Below are 16,781 nucleotides of genomic sequence, written 5' to 3'. Positions count from 1 at the left end.
GACCGTTAGACTGGGGATGAAACCCGGAAGAGAGACTGACGGAAGCACCAATCAAACGACAGAACTCCCTCCAAAACTGTGACGTGAATTGCGGGCCTCTGTCTGAAACGGCGTCTAACGGGAGACCATGAATTCTGAACACATTCTCAATGATGATTTGTGCCGTCTCCTTAGCGGAAGGAAGCTTAGCGAGGGGAATGAAATGTGCCGCCTTAGAGAACCTATCGACAACCGTAAGAATCACAGTCTTCCCCGCAGACGAAGGCAGACCGGTAATAAAGTCTAAGGCGATGTGAGACCATGGTCGAGAAGGAATGGGAAGCGGTCTGAGACGACCGGCAGGAGGAGAGTTACCTGACTTAGTCTGCGCGCAGTCCGAACAAGCAGCCACGAAACGGCGCGTGTCCCGCTCCTGAGTAGGCCACCAAAACCGCTGGCGAATAGAAGCAAGCGTACCCCGAACGCCGGGGTGGCCAGCTAACTTGGCAGAGTGAGCCCACTGAAGAACAGCCAGACGAGTAGAGACAGGAACGAACAGAAGGTTACTAGGACAAGCGCGCGGCGACGCAGTGTGAGTGAGTGCTTGCTTTACCTGTCTCTCAATTCCCCAGACAGTCAACCTGACAACACGCCCTTCAGGGAGAATCCCCTCGGGGTCGGTAGAAGCCACAGAAGAACTAAAGAGACGGGATAAGGCATCAGGCTTGGTGTTCTTATTTCCCGGGCGATAGGAAATCACGAACTCGAAACGAGCGAAAAACAACGCCCAACGAGCTTGACGTGCATTAAGTCGTTTGGCAGAACGGATGTACTCAAGGTTCTTATGGTCAGTCCAAACGACAAAAGGGACGGTCGCCCCCTCCAACCACTGTCGCCATTCGCCTATGGCTAAGCGGATGGCGAGCAGTTCGCGGTTACCCACATCATAGTTGCGTTCCGATGGCGACAGGCGATGAGAAAAGTAAGCGCAAGGATGGACCTTATCGTCAGAATGGAAGCGCTGAGACAGAATGGCTCCCACGCCCACCTCTGAAGCGTCAACCTCGACAATGAATTGTTTAGTGACGTCAGGAGTAACAAGGATAGGGGCGGATGTAAAACGCTTCTTGAGGAGATCAAAAGCTCCCTGGGCGGAACCGGACCACTTAAAGCAAGTCTTGACAGAAGTCAGAGCTGTGAGAGGGGCAGCCACTTGACCGAAATTACGAATGAAACGCCGATAGAAATTAGCGAAACCGAGAAAGCGCTGCAACTCGACACGTGACTTAGGAACGGGCCAATCGCTGACAGCCTGGACCTTAGCGGGATCCATCTGAATGCCTTCAGCGGAAATAACAGAACCGAGAAATGTGACAGAGGAGACATGAAAGGCGCACTTCTCAGCCTTCACGTAGAGACAATTCTCTAAAAGGCGCTGGAGTACACGTCGAACGTGCTGAACATGAATCTCGAGTGACGGTGAAAAAATCAGGATATCGTCAAGGTAAACGAAAACAAAGATGTTCAGCATGTCTCTCAGTACATCATTAACTAATGCCTGAAAGACAGCTGGAGCATTAGCGAGACCGAACGGCAGAACCCGGTATTCAAAATGCCCTAACGGAGTGTTAAACGCCGTTTTCCACTCGTCCCCCTCTCTGATGCGTACGAGATGGTAAGCGTTACGAAGGTCCAACTTAGTAAAGAACCTGGCTCCCTGCAAAATCTCGAAGGCTGACGACATAAGGGGAAGCGGATAACGATTCTTAACCGTTATGTCATTCAGCCCTCGATAATCCACGCAGGGGCGCAGAGTACCGTCCTTCTTCTTAACAAAGAAAAACCCCGCTCCGGCGGGAGAGGAAGAAGGCACCACGGTACCGGCGTCGAGAGAAACAGACAGATAATCCTCGAGAGCCTTACGTTCGGGAGCCGACAGAGAGTATAGTCTACCCCGAGGGGGAGTGGTCCCCGGAAGGAGATCAATACAACAATCATACGACCGGTGAGGAGGAAGAGAGCTGGCTCTGGACCGACTGAAGACCGTGCGCAGATCATGATATTCCTCCGGCACTCCTGTCAAATCACCAGGTTCCTCCTGAGTAGAGGGGACAGAAGAAACAGGAGGGATAGCAGACATTAAACACTTCACATGACAAGAAACGTTCCAGGATAGGATAGAATTACTAGACCAATTAATAGAAGGATTATGACATACTAGCCAGGGATGACCCAAAACAACAGGTGTAAAAGGTGAACGAAAAATCAAAAAGGAAATGGTCTCACTGTGGTTACCAGATACTGTGAGGGTTAAAGGTAGTGTCTCACATCTGATACTGGGGAGAAGACTACCATCTAAGGCGAACATGGGCGTGGGCTTCCCTAACTGTCTGAGAGGAATGTCATGTTTCCGAGCCCATGCTTCGTCCATAAAACAACCCTCAGCCCCAGAGTCTATCAAGGCACTGCAGGAAGCAGCCGAACCGGTCCAGCGTAGATGGACCGACAAGGTAGTACAGGATCTTGATGGAGAGACCTGAGTAGTAGCGCTCACCAGTAGCCCTCCGCTTACTGATGAGCTCTGGCTTTTACTGGACATGACATGACAAAATGTCCAGCAGAACCGCAATAGAGGCAAAGGCGGTTGGTGATTCTCCGTTCCCTCTCCTTAGTCGAGATGCGAATACCTCCCAGCTGCATGGGCTCAGTCTCTGAGCCGGTGGGAGGAGATGGTTGAGATGCGGAGAGGGGAAACACCGTTAACGCGAGCTCTCTTCCACGAGCTCGGTGACGAAGATCTACCCGTCGTTCTATGCGGATGGCGAGTGCAATCAAAGAGTCCACGCTGGAAGGAACCTCCCGGGAGAGAATCTCATCCTTAACCTCAGCGTGGAGTCCCTCCAGAAAACGAGCGAGCAACGCCGGCTCGTTCCAGTCACTGGATGCAGCAAGAGTGCGAAACTCTATAGAGTAATCCGTTATGGATCGATCACCTTGACATAGGGAAGCCAGGGCCCTGGAAGCCTCCTTCCCAAAAACTGAACGATCAAAAACCCGTATCATCTCCTCTTTAAAGTTCTGATAAACGTTAGAACACTCAGCCCTTGCCTCCCAGATAGCTGTGCCCCACTCCCGAGCCCGACCAGTAAGGAGTGATATGACGTAAGCGATCCGAGCTCTCTCTCTTGAGTATGTGTTGGGCTGGAGAGAGAACACAATATCACACTGGGTGAGAAAGGAGCGACACTCAGTGGGCTGCCCAGAGTAACATGGTGGGTTATTAACCCTAGGTTCCGGAGACTCGGAAGACCAGGAAGTAGCTGGTGGCACGAGACGAAGACTCTGAAACTGTCCTGAGAGATCGGAGACCTGAGCGGACAGGGTCTCAACGGCATGACGAGCAGCAGACAATTCCTGCTCGTGTCTGCCGAGCATTGCTCCCTGGATCTCGACGGCAGTGTTGCGAGAATCCGTAGTCGCTGGGTCCATTCTTGGTCGGATTCTTCTGTTATGCTGGTGAATGAGGACCCAAAAGCGACTTAATAGAAACAGAGTCTTTATTCCAGTCTTTAACAAACAATGATACTCCTGGATAATATCCTAGGTAAATCCAAAACAGGAAACTGAAATCCTCTCGTCAGTAGAGAGGAACGACTGGAGACGCGACCACAGACTGCAGGTCGCTTCAGGAAGGCACAGGCCGTAGCTGACATAGACACCTGCTCACACGCAGCATCTGAAGAAGGCAAAAACACGACAGGGCGGAACAAGGACACAGAACAGCAAACATCAAACAAGAATCCGACAAGGACAGAAGCGGAAAACAGAGGGAGAAATAGGGACTCTAATCAGAGGGCAAAATAGGGGACAGGTGTGAAAGAGTAAATGAGGTAGTTTAGGAGAATGAGAAACAGCTGGGAGCAGGAACGGAACGATAGAGAGAGAGAGCGAGAGAGGGAGAGAGGGAGGGGGGCGAGAGAGGGATAGAAAGAGGGAAAGAACCTAATAAGACCAGCAGAGGGAAGCACAGGGACAAGACATGATGATCAAAGACAAAACATGACACTCTCCTGAAAGTTGGAGATCCTTCGCTACTTGACAACTATCGACCCATATCAACATCATCTGTACTGTCTCTCCTGAAAGTTGGAGATCCTTCGCTACTTGACAACTATCGACCCATATCAACATCATCTGTACTGTCTCTCCTGAAAGGTGGAGATCCTTCGCTACTTGACAACTATCGACCCATATCAACACCGTCTGTACTTTCAAAGGTACTGGAGTCCTTAGTTAGTAGGCAGCTGAAGGCCTCCAAGAAAACAACATTTTAAATGGATGCAGTCAGGTTTTAGGTCTGGCCACAGCACTGTTTCAGCAACATTGAAGGTTTTAAATGACATCCACTGTGCTCTTGACAACAAGTGTGTCTGTCTTTATTGATTTGTCAAAGGCTTTTGACACCGTGGACCATGCTGTGTTAGTGCAAAGGTTAAAATGTTGTGGAATTACAGGTCATGATCTAGATTGGTTTATAAATTACCTATCAAATCGTACACAATGTGTAATGGCGGATGGTTGTAAATCTGAGTCCATAGAGGTGTGCTCAGGTGTTCCGCAAGGTTCTATTTTGGGCCCACTGTTGTTCCTTTTGTATATCAACAACATTGGGGATCTTAATGAAACAGTGGATGTTCATTTTGTATATCAACAACATTGTGGATCTTAATGAAACAGAGGATGTTCATTTTGTATATCAACAACATTGTGGATCTTAATGAAACAGAGGATGTTCATTTTGTATATCAACAACATTGTGGATCTTAATGAAACAGCGGATGTTCATTTTGTATATCAACAACATTGTGGATCTTAATGAAACAGCAGATGTTCATTTTGTATATCAACAACATTGGGGATCTCATTGAAACAGCGGATGTTCATTTTGTAGATCAACAACATTGGGGATCTTAATGAAACAGCAGATGTTCATTTTGTATATCAACAACATTGTGGATCTTAATGAAACAGCGGATGTTCCTTTTGTATATCAACAACATTGGGGATCTTATTGAAACAGCGGATGTTCATTTTGTATATCAACAACATTGGGGATCTTAATGAAACAGCGGATGTTCATTTTGTATATCAACAACATTGGGGATCTTAATGAAACAGCAGATGTTCATTTTGTATATCAACAACATTGGGGATCTCATTGAAACAGCGGATGTTCATTTTGTATATCAACAACATTGGGGATCTTAATGAAACAGCGGATGTTCCTTTTGTATATCAACAACATTGGGGATCTTAATGAAACAGCGGATGTTCATTTTAATGTAGATGATACTGTTCTTTATTCAAGTGGTAGTAGTTTATCTTTATCTTTTGAAAATGCCCAAAGAGCATTTAACATTATACAACAGAATCTGTATGATTTGAAGCTGGTTCTGAATTTCAAATGCCAGGCATGTTACTAATCATGTCATTGCTACATTGTCTGGACATACTATAGAGCAGGTCAAAGTGTACCTATATTTGGGTGTGTGGGTTGATGACAAGCTGAGCTTCACTCTTCATGGAGAGAACTTGATAAGGAAGCTCAAGCTGAAAATAGGTTTTTATTACCGGCATAAGGCTTGTTTTTCTCTGGAGGCCAGGGAGGCGGTTCTTGTTTTTCTCTGGAGGCCATTACTGGCGGTTTTAGATTTTAGTGATGTTATATATATGCAGGCCTCAGCCACTACCCTGAGAGCACTTGATTCAGTGTATCATGCAGGCCTCAGCCACTACCCTGAGAGCACTTGATTCAGTGTATCATGCAGCCCTCAGCCACTACCCTGAGAGCACTTGATTCAGTGTATCATGCAGCCCTCAGCCACTACCCTGAGAGCACTTGATTCAGTGTATCATGCAGCCCTCAGCCACGACCCTGAGACACTTGATTCAGTGTATCATGCAGCCCTCAGCCACTACCCTGAGAGCACTTGATTCAGTGTATCATGCAGCCCTCAGCCACTACCCTGAGAGCACTTGATTCAGTGTATCATGCAGCCCTCAGCCACTACCCTGAGAGCACTTGATTCAGTGTATCATGCAGCCCTCAGCCACTACCCTGAGAGCACTTGATTCAGTGTATCATGCAGCCCTCAGCCACGACCCTGAGAGCACTTGATTCAGTGTATCATGCAGCCCTCAGCCACTACCCTGAGAGCACTTGATTCAGTGTATCATGCAGCCCTCAGGTTCATTACAAATCAGAAACGTCTAACACATCATTGTGATCTCTACAGCGCTGTTGGCTGGTCGTCATTGACCTTGAGTAGTCTTAAACACTGGTAGACACTGATTTATAAGGCCATGTTGGGTAAAATGCCATTTTATCTCTGTTCTTTTTTAGTCAGGTCAGTAAATAAATATCAATTACAGTCCCATTCTGATTTGCTTCTAACAGTACCAAGAATTAGAACAGGTCATGGTAGAAATAGTTTTAGTTACTCAGCTCCGTGGTCCTGGAATTCTCTCCTGAACATTTTAAAATGTGATGATCTAGTTTCATTGGAGTTTAAACACTTGATCGATGTATATATCATAGAAGATTGTAATTGTTTTTAGGCCAGCTGTTTTTAGTCAAGATGTTTGTGTTTTTAATGTAATATGTAATTGTTGTACTGTATGTGTGTTTATAGTGTTGTTTAATGTTGTGTTAAATAAAGGTAAAATAAAAACTATAATAAAAAATCAATACAGGTACTGTATGTAGAACCATAGTAAAGACCAGTATGGACTATCAATACAGGTACTGTATGTAGAAACATAGTAAAGCCCAGTATGGACTATCAATACAGGTACTGTATGTAGAACCATAGTAAAGCCCAGTATGGACTATCAATACAGGTACTGTATGTAGAACCATAGTAAAGCCCAGTATGGACTATCAATACAGATACTGTATGTAGAACCATAGTAAAGACCAGTATGGACTATCAATACAAAGTGACCATTTAGAATAAGGCCCAGTTCAATGAGAGGAAGTCTTAACAGAACTGGGGGATGACAGACAGGAAGTGGGGGGGTGGAGATCTAATATATTTTTGTGCCAAACACTAAAGCATGATATTGTAATAAATCTACACCCTATTCCCTACGTAGAACACTACTTCAGACCTGGTCAGAAGCACCGTAGTGCACTACATAGGGAATAGAGAACCATTTGGGACAGAGACAGTAATTCCCCTGAACATCTTCCTCATCTGGTTTCTTGAACAGCCCTTCACTCCTCCCCTCTTCCTCCCCTCCTCCCTTTTCATTCTATTCTATCAGCCACACCACTAGCTCACCTCCACACAATACATTTACAAGTTAAAGACACACCTTGGAATAAATAACAAAGGAAAACTATTACTAGATGAAGTTTAGTGTTTTTTATTATTTCCCATCACCATAAATCATATTTAATCACTGAACAGTAGCAGACCTAACTTCATCTGTTCCTGACTCTGGATAGTGGATTAAAAAGACCATCAATCTCCAATGATATTAAAGTACTATTCTGAACATTACTGATATACTGAGTGGCAAGTCCAGATATCTGCTGGTTTTATTGTTTGGTCAATAGCACCACCTGCTGGACAGGTTTAATGTTGCTGGACTGAGCAGTATGGGAGGATGAAAGATGACACATTTAGGGCCAGTTTCCTGGACATCTACATTGAACATACTTTTTAGTCCAGGACTATGATTAATCTGTGTCTGGGAAACCAGTCCATATAGTTTAGTAGAAAGTAAGTGATACCAGCTTGTAGTGGGCTGACTAGTCCTGAATTGTCCTTTAGTTCCTGGACCATTTTCCATGCAGCTCCAGGTGACAGAGAACACATCAATTAGGACCAACAAGCTGATCAATGATACTGAGGAGAATTACATAGAGACAGAGAACCAACTGAGGAAACATATCAATGGTTCTGAATGACAACCAATATACATCAACACCAGACATCATGATTCATGGAAATGTACAAGATTAAAACATTGTATTGAATTTTAATTAATAACAAATCAGTTTATCAGCTCAGCAGAACCAGAGAAAAGGTGAAAATATCCAATCCCAAACCCAGGATAGAGGGTCTGAGTGAATGTGGTCTGGACTCTGTGGAGGAGGGTCATTGTGTCAGAGACACTGTAGAAGGACAGAGTACCTGCCTTGTGATCCAGGTACACTCCTACTCTGGAGGACTGAGGGCCTGATACTTTAGTCACAACATTATTGTGTCTGAAACAATAACCACCACTAGAGCACCTTAAACTCCAGGACTTGTTATTGTATCCAAATATATTACCTTGTCCTGTCTCTGTTCTGCTGATGTCTTTATATGAGACTGCTGTAACAACATCACCAGTCCACTCCACCTCCCAGTAACAGCGTCCAGACAGACCCTCTCTACACAGAACCTGGCACCAGTTGGTGAATCTGTCTGGATGGTCAGGATATGGTTGGACTTGGTCTGTATAGGTCACCTTTCTGTTCCCTTCAGACAGAGAGAGGTTTGTGTTTGCTGTGTTTGGGTCCAGTGTGAGCTGACAGGAATCTGGGAGCAGAGCAGAGACCAATGAGGGGAGTCAGAACAATAAGTTAAGTCAGATACTGTATCTACCCTGTCTTTGATTAGAGCACAGCAGAGATCAAATCAGAGAAATATGAGGAGTCAGATAGATACCCAGTCTTTGATTAGATCTACTATTGCTATATATTTCTAGAGGGATTGTTAGGAGTGTCAGTAAAAAGAGACTGTTAGTTACTTCACAATAAAGAGACTCACATTGTAACAACTGTTCTCTGGTCTTGGGCTCTGGAGGCAGTACAACATCCACTATATTCACTACAGACACACAAACACATTGACAGAGAGGGAATGTTATCATCAGACCATATTCCACATGTATATGACTAGTAGGGAACTTTCAATGGTCTAAAGTTGATGTTCTTATTGTTTTCAACACACCTTTAGTGGAGATCTTGGTCCATTCTCCTTTAAGGAAGTCTTCTAGTTTCTCTCTCAGTTCAGACACAGTCTTACTCACATCTCCAAAGTACTGAAGAGGACGGACAACGATGCTGGGTAAGTCTGAAGATACACTGATACTGGAGAGAGACTGATAACTCTGGAGAGAGAGAGAGAGAGAGAGACAGAGAGAGAGAGAGAGAGAGAGAGAGAGAGAGAGGGAGGGGGAAAAAGGGAGGGACAGAGAGAGAAAGGGGAACAGAGATGAACAAAGACGGACAGAGGGAGAGAGAGAGACGGACAGGGGGAGAGAGAGAGACGGACAGGGGGAGAGAGAGAGGGACGGACAGGGGGAGAGAGAGGGACGGACAGGGGGAGAGAGAGGGACGGACAGGGGGAGAGAGAGGGACGGACAGGGGGAGAGAGAGGGACGGACAGGGGGAGAGAGAGGGACGGACAGAGAGAGAGAAAGGGACGGACAGAGAGAGAGAGAGAGGGACGGACAGAGAGAGAGAGGGGACGGACAGAGAGAGAGACAGGGACGGACAGAGAGAGAGACAGGGACGGACAGAGAGAGAGACAGGGACGGACAGAGAGAGAGACAGGGACGGACAGAGAGAGAGGGACGGACAGAGAGAGAGACAGGGACAGAGAGAGAGACAGGGACAGAGAGACAGACAGGACAACATAATGATGTAGATGAATAGTTTCACATGAAGTTAATTTCATATCACATGTAACAAGACAGTTTAGTTACCTGGAGGAAATGGATGTGATCCTCTGTGTGTGAGAGCTGCTCCAGCTCAGTGCTTCTCTTCCTCAGCTCAGCTATCTCCTGCTTCAGTTGCTCCAGGAGTCCTTCAGCTTGACTCACTTGAGCCTTCTCTTGGGCTCTGATCAGCTCCTTCACCTCAGAGCTCCTTCTCTCAATGGAGCGGATCAGCTCAGTAAAGATCTGATCACTGTCCTCCACTGCTGCCTGTGCAGAGCGCTGTTAAGAGAGAGAGAGAGAGACAGACAGACAGACAGACAGTAGGTACAGTAGCCTCTGCAACTCTTTGAGTCAGAACGCTGCCACCCTTATCTCCAGGTCCACCAGGCCTTGTCCCCCCTCCTGGACAGACAGGTAGAGAACACCTCTTGGTCCTGCTCTACTCTCCTCCCTCCTGGACAGACAGGTACAGAACCCCTCTTGGTCCTGCTCTACTCCCCTCCCTCCTGGACAGACAGGTACAGAACCCCTCTTGGTCCTGCTCTACTCTCCTCCCTCCTGGACAGACAGGTACAGAACACCTCTTGGTCCTGCTCTACTCTCCTCCCTCCTGGACAGACAGGTACAGAACACCTCTTGGTCCTGCTCTACTCTCCTCCCTCCTGGACAGGCAGGTACAGAACACCTCTTGGTCCTGCTCTACTCTCATCCCTCCTGGACAGACAGGTACAGAACACCTCTTGGTCCTGCTCTACTCTCCTCCCTCCTGGACAGACAGGTACAGAACACCTCTTGGTCCTGCTCTACTCTCCTCCCTCCTGGACAGACAGGTACAGAACCCCTCTTGGTCCTGCTCTACTCTCCTCACTCCTGGACAGACAGGTACAGAACACCTCTTGGCCCTGCTCTACTCTCCTCCCTCCTGGACAGACAGGTACAGAACACCTCTTGGTCCTGCTCTACTCTCCTCCCTCCTGGACAGACAGGTACAGAACACCTGTCTGATGCATCAAAGTGAATGTGGGTCGAAATCCAAGATGGCCTGATCAAGAGTAGTGTCCAGAGCCTTGACTTCATGAGTGTCTGGAGGCACCTAGGAGGAGGCTGTAATACTTCTCAGAGGCAATGAAATGTGTTGATTAAAGAAAATAGTTGGAGAGGAGTGAAGGGAAATAGAGAGGGGGAGAAAGTGGAAATATTTTTATTTGCACTATTAAACAACCATCTTTATAGGCATTCAGCGAGATATTCAATGGCGTGTGCATACACTTTATAATTCAAAATGTGTCACGTTCCTGACCTGTTTTCTGTTGTTTTTGTATGTGTTTAGTCGGTCAGGGCGTGAGTTGGGGTGGGCATTCTATGTTATGTGTATCTATGTTGGTTAATAGGTTACCTGATATGGTTCTCAATTAGAGGCAGGTGTAATTCATTTCCTCTGATTGAGAACCATATTAAGGTAGGATGTTCTCACTGTTTGTTGGTGGGTGATTGTCTTCCGTGTCTGTGTTTGTCGCGCCACACGGGACTGTTTCGGTTTGTGTAGTCTATTCCTGTTCTGCGTGTTTATGTAAGTTTTTCCAGTTCAGGTCTGTCTACGTCGTTTTGTTATTTTGTTTATTATCAAGTGTAGTTCGTTTTCGTCTTGTTTAATAAATTCATCATGTCTTCATTACCCGTTGCGTCTTGGTCCAATCTCTCTCCTCAAGAGGATCGTTACAAAATGTCTTCAATGGGGAAGGAAATATCAGCATTTCGATCACTGAGGGTGTTGCCATGGGGAATTTATTATTTATGATGAGTATTTAGGTATTTCACGTTGCTCTCTGTAATTATTCTGGCTGCTTTGGTGATATTTTTGATGGTAGCTGCAATGTAAAACTATGATTTATACCTCAAATATGCACATTTTCGAACAAAACATACATTTATTGTATAACATGTTATAAGACTGTCATCTGATGAAGTTGTTTCTTGGTTAGTGAATAATTATATCTCTATTTGGTCGGTTTTGTGATAGCTACCTATGCGGTAGAAACATGGTGAAAATATGCGGTTGAGTCTTTGGCCAGTGTGGTTAGCTAATAGAAATACATATTGTGTTTTCGCTGTAAAACATTTAAAAAATCGGAAATGATGGCTGGATTCACAAGATGTTTATCTTTCATTTGCTGTATTGGACTTGTGATTTCATGAACATTATATTATATGATAGAAATGCATGGCATCAGGAATGCAACATTGTGTAGAGGACTGAGAGTCTTTTTTTTGTTGTTGAAATATTCATTTTTTTTTTCTAGAATTTTTCAAATATATATGTTTTGGGGTATGTTAGAATAATTGTTTTGTATTTTGTATATAGTTATTTGTATCAATGTACCAATTCGGCCACTTGGGTACATTTGGGAAACTTGTTAGGGACACCTGGGTGACTTCATGCTCAATGGCATGTACCTCACTCATTCCTGAAGGTATCTATCTGAAACTTTGGTCAAATACTGTTGCCTACTTATGTTCTGATTTTGAAATGATCCCCAGTATCATAACTGAATGTTTGGCCTTTCTTGTTGATTTTAAAGATGCAACAACAATAAAAGAACAAAAAACGTCTGTTGACTTCCTTGTATTTTCTTCTACCAGATCTATTGTGTTATATTCTCCTACATTCAATTCACATTTACACAAACTTCAGAGTGTTTCCTTTCAAATAATACCAAGAATATGCATATCCTTCCTTCTAGGCCTGAGCTACAAGCAGTTAGATTAGGGAATGTTTTCAGGTGGAAATTGAGAAAATGGGGAGGGCTATCCCTAACAAGTTAACCTGCAGGCCACCCTCTTGGTTCTAGAAGACCAGAGGATTCAGTGGTGTCTTGTTTACCTGCAGGACACCCTCTTGGTTCTAGAAGACCAGAGGATTCAGTGGTGTCTTGTTTACCTGCAGGACACCCTCTTGGTTCTAGAAGACCAGAGGATTCAGTGGTGTCTTGGTTACCTGCAGGACACCCTCTTGGTTCAAGAAGACCAGAGGATTCAGTGGTGTCTTGATAACCTGCAGGCCACCCTCTTGGTTCTAGTAGACCAGAGGATTCAGTGGTGTCTTGTTTACCTGCAGGCCACCCTCTTGGTTCTAGAAGACCAGAGGATTCAGTGGTGTCTTGTTTACCTGCAGGACACCCTCTTGGTTCTAGAAGACCAGAGGATTCAGTGGTGTCTTGGTTACCTGCAGGCCACCCTCTTGGTTCTAGAAGACCAGATGATTCAGTGGTGTCTTGTTTACCTGCAGGCCACCCTCTTGGTTCTAGAAGACCAGAAGATTCAGTGGTGTCTTGTTTACCTGCAGGACACCCTCTTGGTGTCTTAAACTTTGCATCTGCTCTGTTCTTCAAGTAAATGTTTTATTGTTTAAAGTCGTCCTTGTGCATAGAGTTGTAAGGCTTTTTAATACTGATGCAACAACAACCAGACAGACAGACAGACAGACAGACAGACAGACAGACAGACAGACAGACAGACAGACAGACAGACAGTTTACTATGACTGGATGAAGGGATGCAGTGTTGAAGGCTTCCTTTAGGTCTCCTGGTCTCTTGGGATTTAAACTGTGACTATAGAGAGATAGTCCTAACCATTCAATCAATGTACACAACAAAAAGTCATCATTAACACTATACTGAGTGGAGACTCTTATAATACAATATAATATAATGACTATAATAGAATAAGATACCTGTCACCTTGACAGTGTGTCTCTGTACCTCTCAGTCTCTAAACCACTAGGATACCTGTCACCTTGACAGTGTGTCTCTATACCTCTCAGTCTCTAAACCACTAGGATACCTGTCACCTTGACAGTGTGTCTCTATACCTCTCAGTCTCTAAACCACTAGGATACCTGTCACCTTGACAGTGTGTCTCTATACCTCTCAGTCTCTAAACCACTAGGATACCTGTCACCTTGACAGTGTGTCTCTCTACCTCTCAGTCTCTAAACCACTAGGATACCTGTCACCTTGACAGTGTGTCTCTCTACCTCTCAGTCTCTGAAGACACCCAGCCATGGTTAGGATTATTAGAGCAGCTTTTCCTGCTGAAAGCCAGTTTCATTTCATCTGGTTTCAGAGATAATGTATTGTATATGTCCATAACCCCGTCCACCTATAAGATGTGGGGATCTGTATGACTAAGAAGAGATACAAAGAACTCTGATTGTAAAACGTCTTCTCTTTTTAGTCCTAGATATGTCTAGGGTTACTGCTGAATGTAGTACCTCTAACCCTGACCCTAGACCTAACAGTAATAACCACCCTGTAATGTAAAGTATTACCTCATTCTCAATGATCAGTCAATACATACAGTATTCATTTCACCTACAGTACATTGTATCAATATCAAGTTCCCTCCTCATTACAACCACGTATTAATTATTATAGACACTTATAATCAGTGTTATAACACATACGTGTATTATAAGGCATTATAAAGGTCATTAAAATAATTATAATATGTACTTCATAGAAACTGTTACCCTTCATATATTCTAACCACTCTATTTAATATTAAGGGTCCTAACCTAGGAACTAAAATATGTGTCTCCTTCTCGACGTTGCATGCAGTTCTTTCTCCCTCTCTCTAACCCCTCCCTCTCTCTAACCCCTCCCTCCCTCCCTCCTTCCCTCCCTCTAAACTCACCTATCTGGCAAAACCAGAAAGTCCATACCTCCCAAAAACTCTCTTCTGTGGAAACAAAACTGATCTGAGTCTCTGTGTCGTCTGTCTGTGTGAGAGTGAACAACCGTCCAAATGGCTCAGCAGGGAGTTCTGCTGGACCAGGACCAGTTCTGTTGTTCTGTCTGTCTGGATCTACTGAAGGAGCCAGTCACCATCCCCTGTGGACACAGTTACTGTAGGATCTGTATTGAGGGCTGCTGGGATCAGGATGTTCTGAAAGGGGACTATAGCTGTCCTCAGTGCAGAGAGACCTTCACTCCAAGGCCTAATCTGAGGAAAAATAACATGTTGGCTGATATGGTGGAGAAACTGAGGAAGACAGGACTCCAGGCTGCTCCCCCTCCTGCTCTGTGCTATGCTGGACCTGGAGATGTGGCGTGTGATTTCTGCACTGGGACCAGAAAGCAGAAAGCCCTCATGTCCTGTCTGGCATGTCTGGTATCTTACTGTGAGACTCACCTCCAACCTCACTATGAATTTCCTGCTTTGAAGAAGCACAAGCTGGTCAAAGCCACCGCACAACTACAGGAGAAGATCTGCTCTCATCATGACAAACTGCTGGAGGTTTACTGTCGTACCGAACAGCAGTGTATCTGTCTGCTGTGTGTGATGGATGAACATAAAGGCCATGATACAGTGTCAGCTGCAGCAGAGAGGACTGAGAAACAGGTAAGACCAGAACAACTTGTTGGTTACTGTCTGATAAACAAAGAATTAAAGATACAGTAGGAACTAAATCTGTTTGAATATGAGATCATTCAAGTTAAATTGATCAAGGGCAGAACAAATATGAACACAAACCTTGATTGTATAGAAATGTTAACCCAGATTCTTCAAATATATCACCATTTTATAAAGCCTGTTAGGTTCTGAAGAGACAGAGTAAAAACTCAAACCAAGTTTATTCACCCACTGGGTCATACAGCTGCAAAGACAATGTATGATTACACAATAACATATATTTATAACCTCATACTAGGCGGGATAAACTCCTTACACATCTAGACAGCCAATACATCTCTGTTGCTAGGCAGGAACTGAATTGGTTCCTCTCACTGGTGTAGTCATGGCCCTGTCTGATGCTTAAACCTTTGTGGGTGTGGACGTGTATGTGTGTGAGATAGGACTGTAGTAGGAGGGTCGTTGTGGTGGCTTGACCTCAAGACGAATTACTCGCTCCTCCCTAGTTCTGCAGCTGGCCTGTCTTATCAGAGACTGAAACTAGACTGTTGAATTCCTGACTCCTCCCTAGTTCTGCAGCTGGCCTGCCTTATCAGAGACTAACTAGTCTGTTGAATTCCTGTCTCCTCCCTAGTTCTGCAGCTGGCCTGTCTTATCATAGACTAACTAGACTGTTGAATTCCTGACTCCTCCCTAGTTCTGCAGCTGGCCTGCCTTATCAGAGACTGAAACTAGTTGCCCTTTGTCTCCCTCTTTAGGAACATTGATATTCAACAATAACATGTTTGAACAGAATATTTCAGCACTTCCCCTTGTCTCTCTCAGTAACTTTCCATACACCCAGTTCCTATCCACCCGTCATTGACCCCAACATATACATTCCTTATACATGTAAAGTCATCAGTACGTTATAGTATGGTAACATGAATAAGTATATTTCTAGCTAGAATCCAACAAGTCAAACAGCATTATCATTAGTTATCAAACACCATTATCATTCGTTATCAAACAACACCATTATCATTCGTTATCAAACACCCAATCAACTCTCTGATTTGTGTACTGTTAAAACTATAATCATTCACATGACTACATAATGATATAATTTCAGACAGACACTTCCTCAATATTTGTATCCCTATCTTCTATGGGTCCTATGTCACATTACTATACTATTGATCTACTGGACTAATAAATCTTGATAGCTCATTGAAGAGTGATTCTCCACAGATGCAGCTGGGGATGAGTCAGCAGAAGGTCCAGCAGATATTCCAGGAGAGAGAGAAGGAGCTGAAGGAGCTCCAACAGGCTGTGGAGTCTCTCAAGGTGAGTATTGTTGACCAGAGGAGACACACCATTTCACTTCTCTTCTCTAGTCAGAGAGAGAGAGAGAGAGAGAGAGAGAGAGAGGGAGAGGGGCCCCTATCCAATCCCACTGACCTCACTGTTGGGAATAGGCTGTCAGCCCCCTTTCATAGTAGAAGCCTCAAACAAGTTTCTAAAGACGGTTGACATCTAGTGGAAGCCTTAGGAAGTGCAACATAACCAATATCCCACTGTGTATTCAATATGGGCTAGGTAGAAAATCGACCAACCTCAGATTTCCCACTTCCTGTTTGGATTTCTTCTCAGGTTTTTGCCTGCCATATGAGTTCTGTTATACTCACAGACAT

General features: G+C 44.7%; 1 protein-coding gene and 1 pseudogene across 1 annotated transcript; one reads left to right on the top strand and one right to left on the bottom strand.

Annotated features, from left to right (window-relative positions):
• Nucleotides 1-7,391: 7,391 nt before the first annotated feature.
• LOC139577471 (tripartite motif-containing protein 16-like) lies at nucleotides 7,392-9,978 on the bottom strand (the record flags this gene model as incomplete). Its single annotated transcript, XM_071404491.1, has 4 exons — nucleotides 7,392-8,570; nucleotides 8,802-8,861; nucleotides 8,985-9,144; nucleotides 9,742-9,978. Coding segments are annotated over 4 exons (987 nt in total), but the record flags the coding sequence as incomplete, so codon positions are not given.
• Nucleotides 9,979-14,371: 4,393 nt separating this feature from the next.
• On the top strand, nucleotides 14,372-16,547 carry LOC139577475 (E3 ubiquitin-protein ligase TRIM47-like; annotated as a pseudogene).
• Nucleotides 16,548-16,781: the final 234 nt, after the last annotated feature.

This window comes from Salvelinus alpinus, chromosome 6 (assembly GCF_045679555.1).
Source record: "Salvelinus alpinus chromosome 6, SLU_Salpinus.1, whole genome shotgun sequence".
NCBI lineage: Eukaryota > Metazoa > Chordata > Actinopteri > Salmoniformes > Salmonidae > Salvelinus > Salvelinus alpinus.
This window is presented reverse-complemented; position numbering and strand designations above follow the sequence as displayed.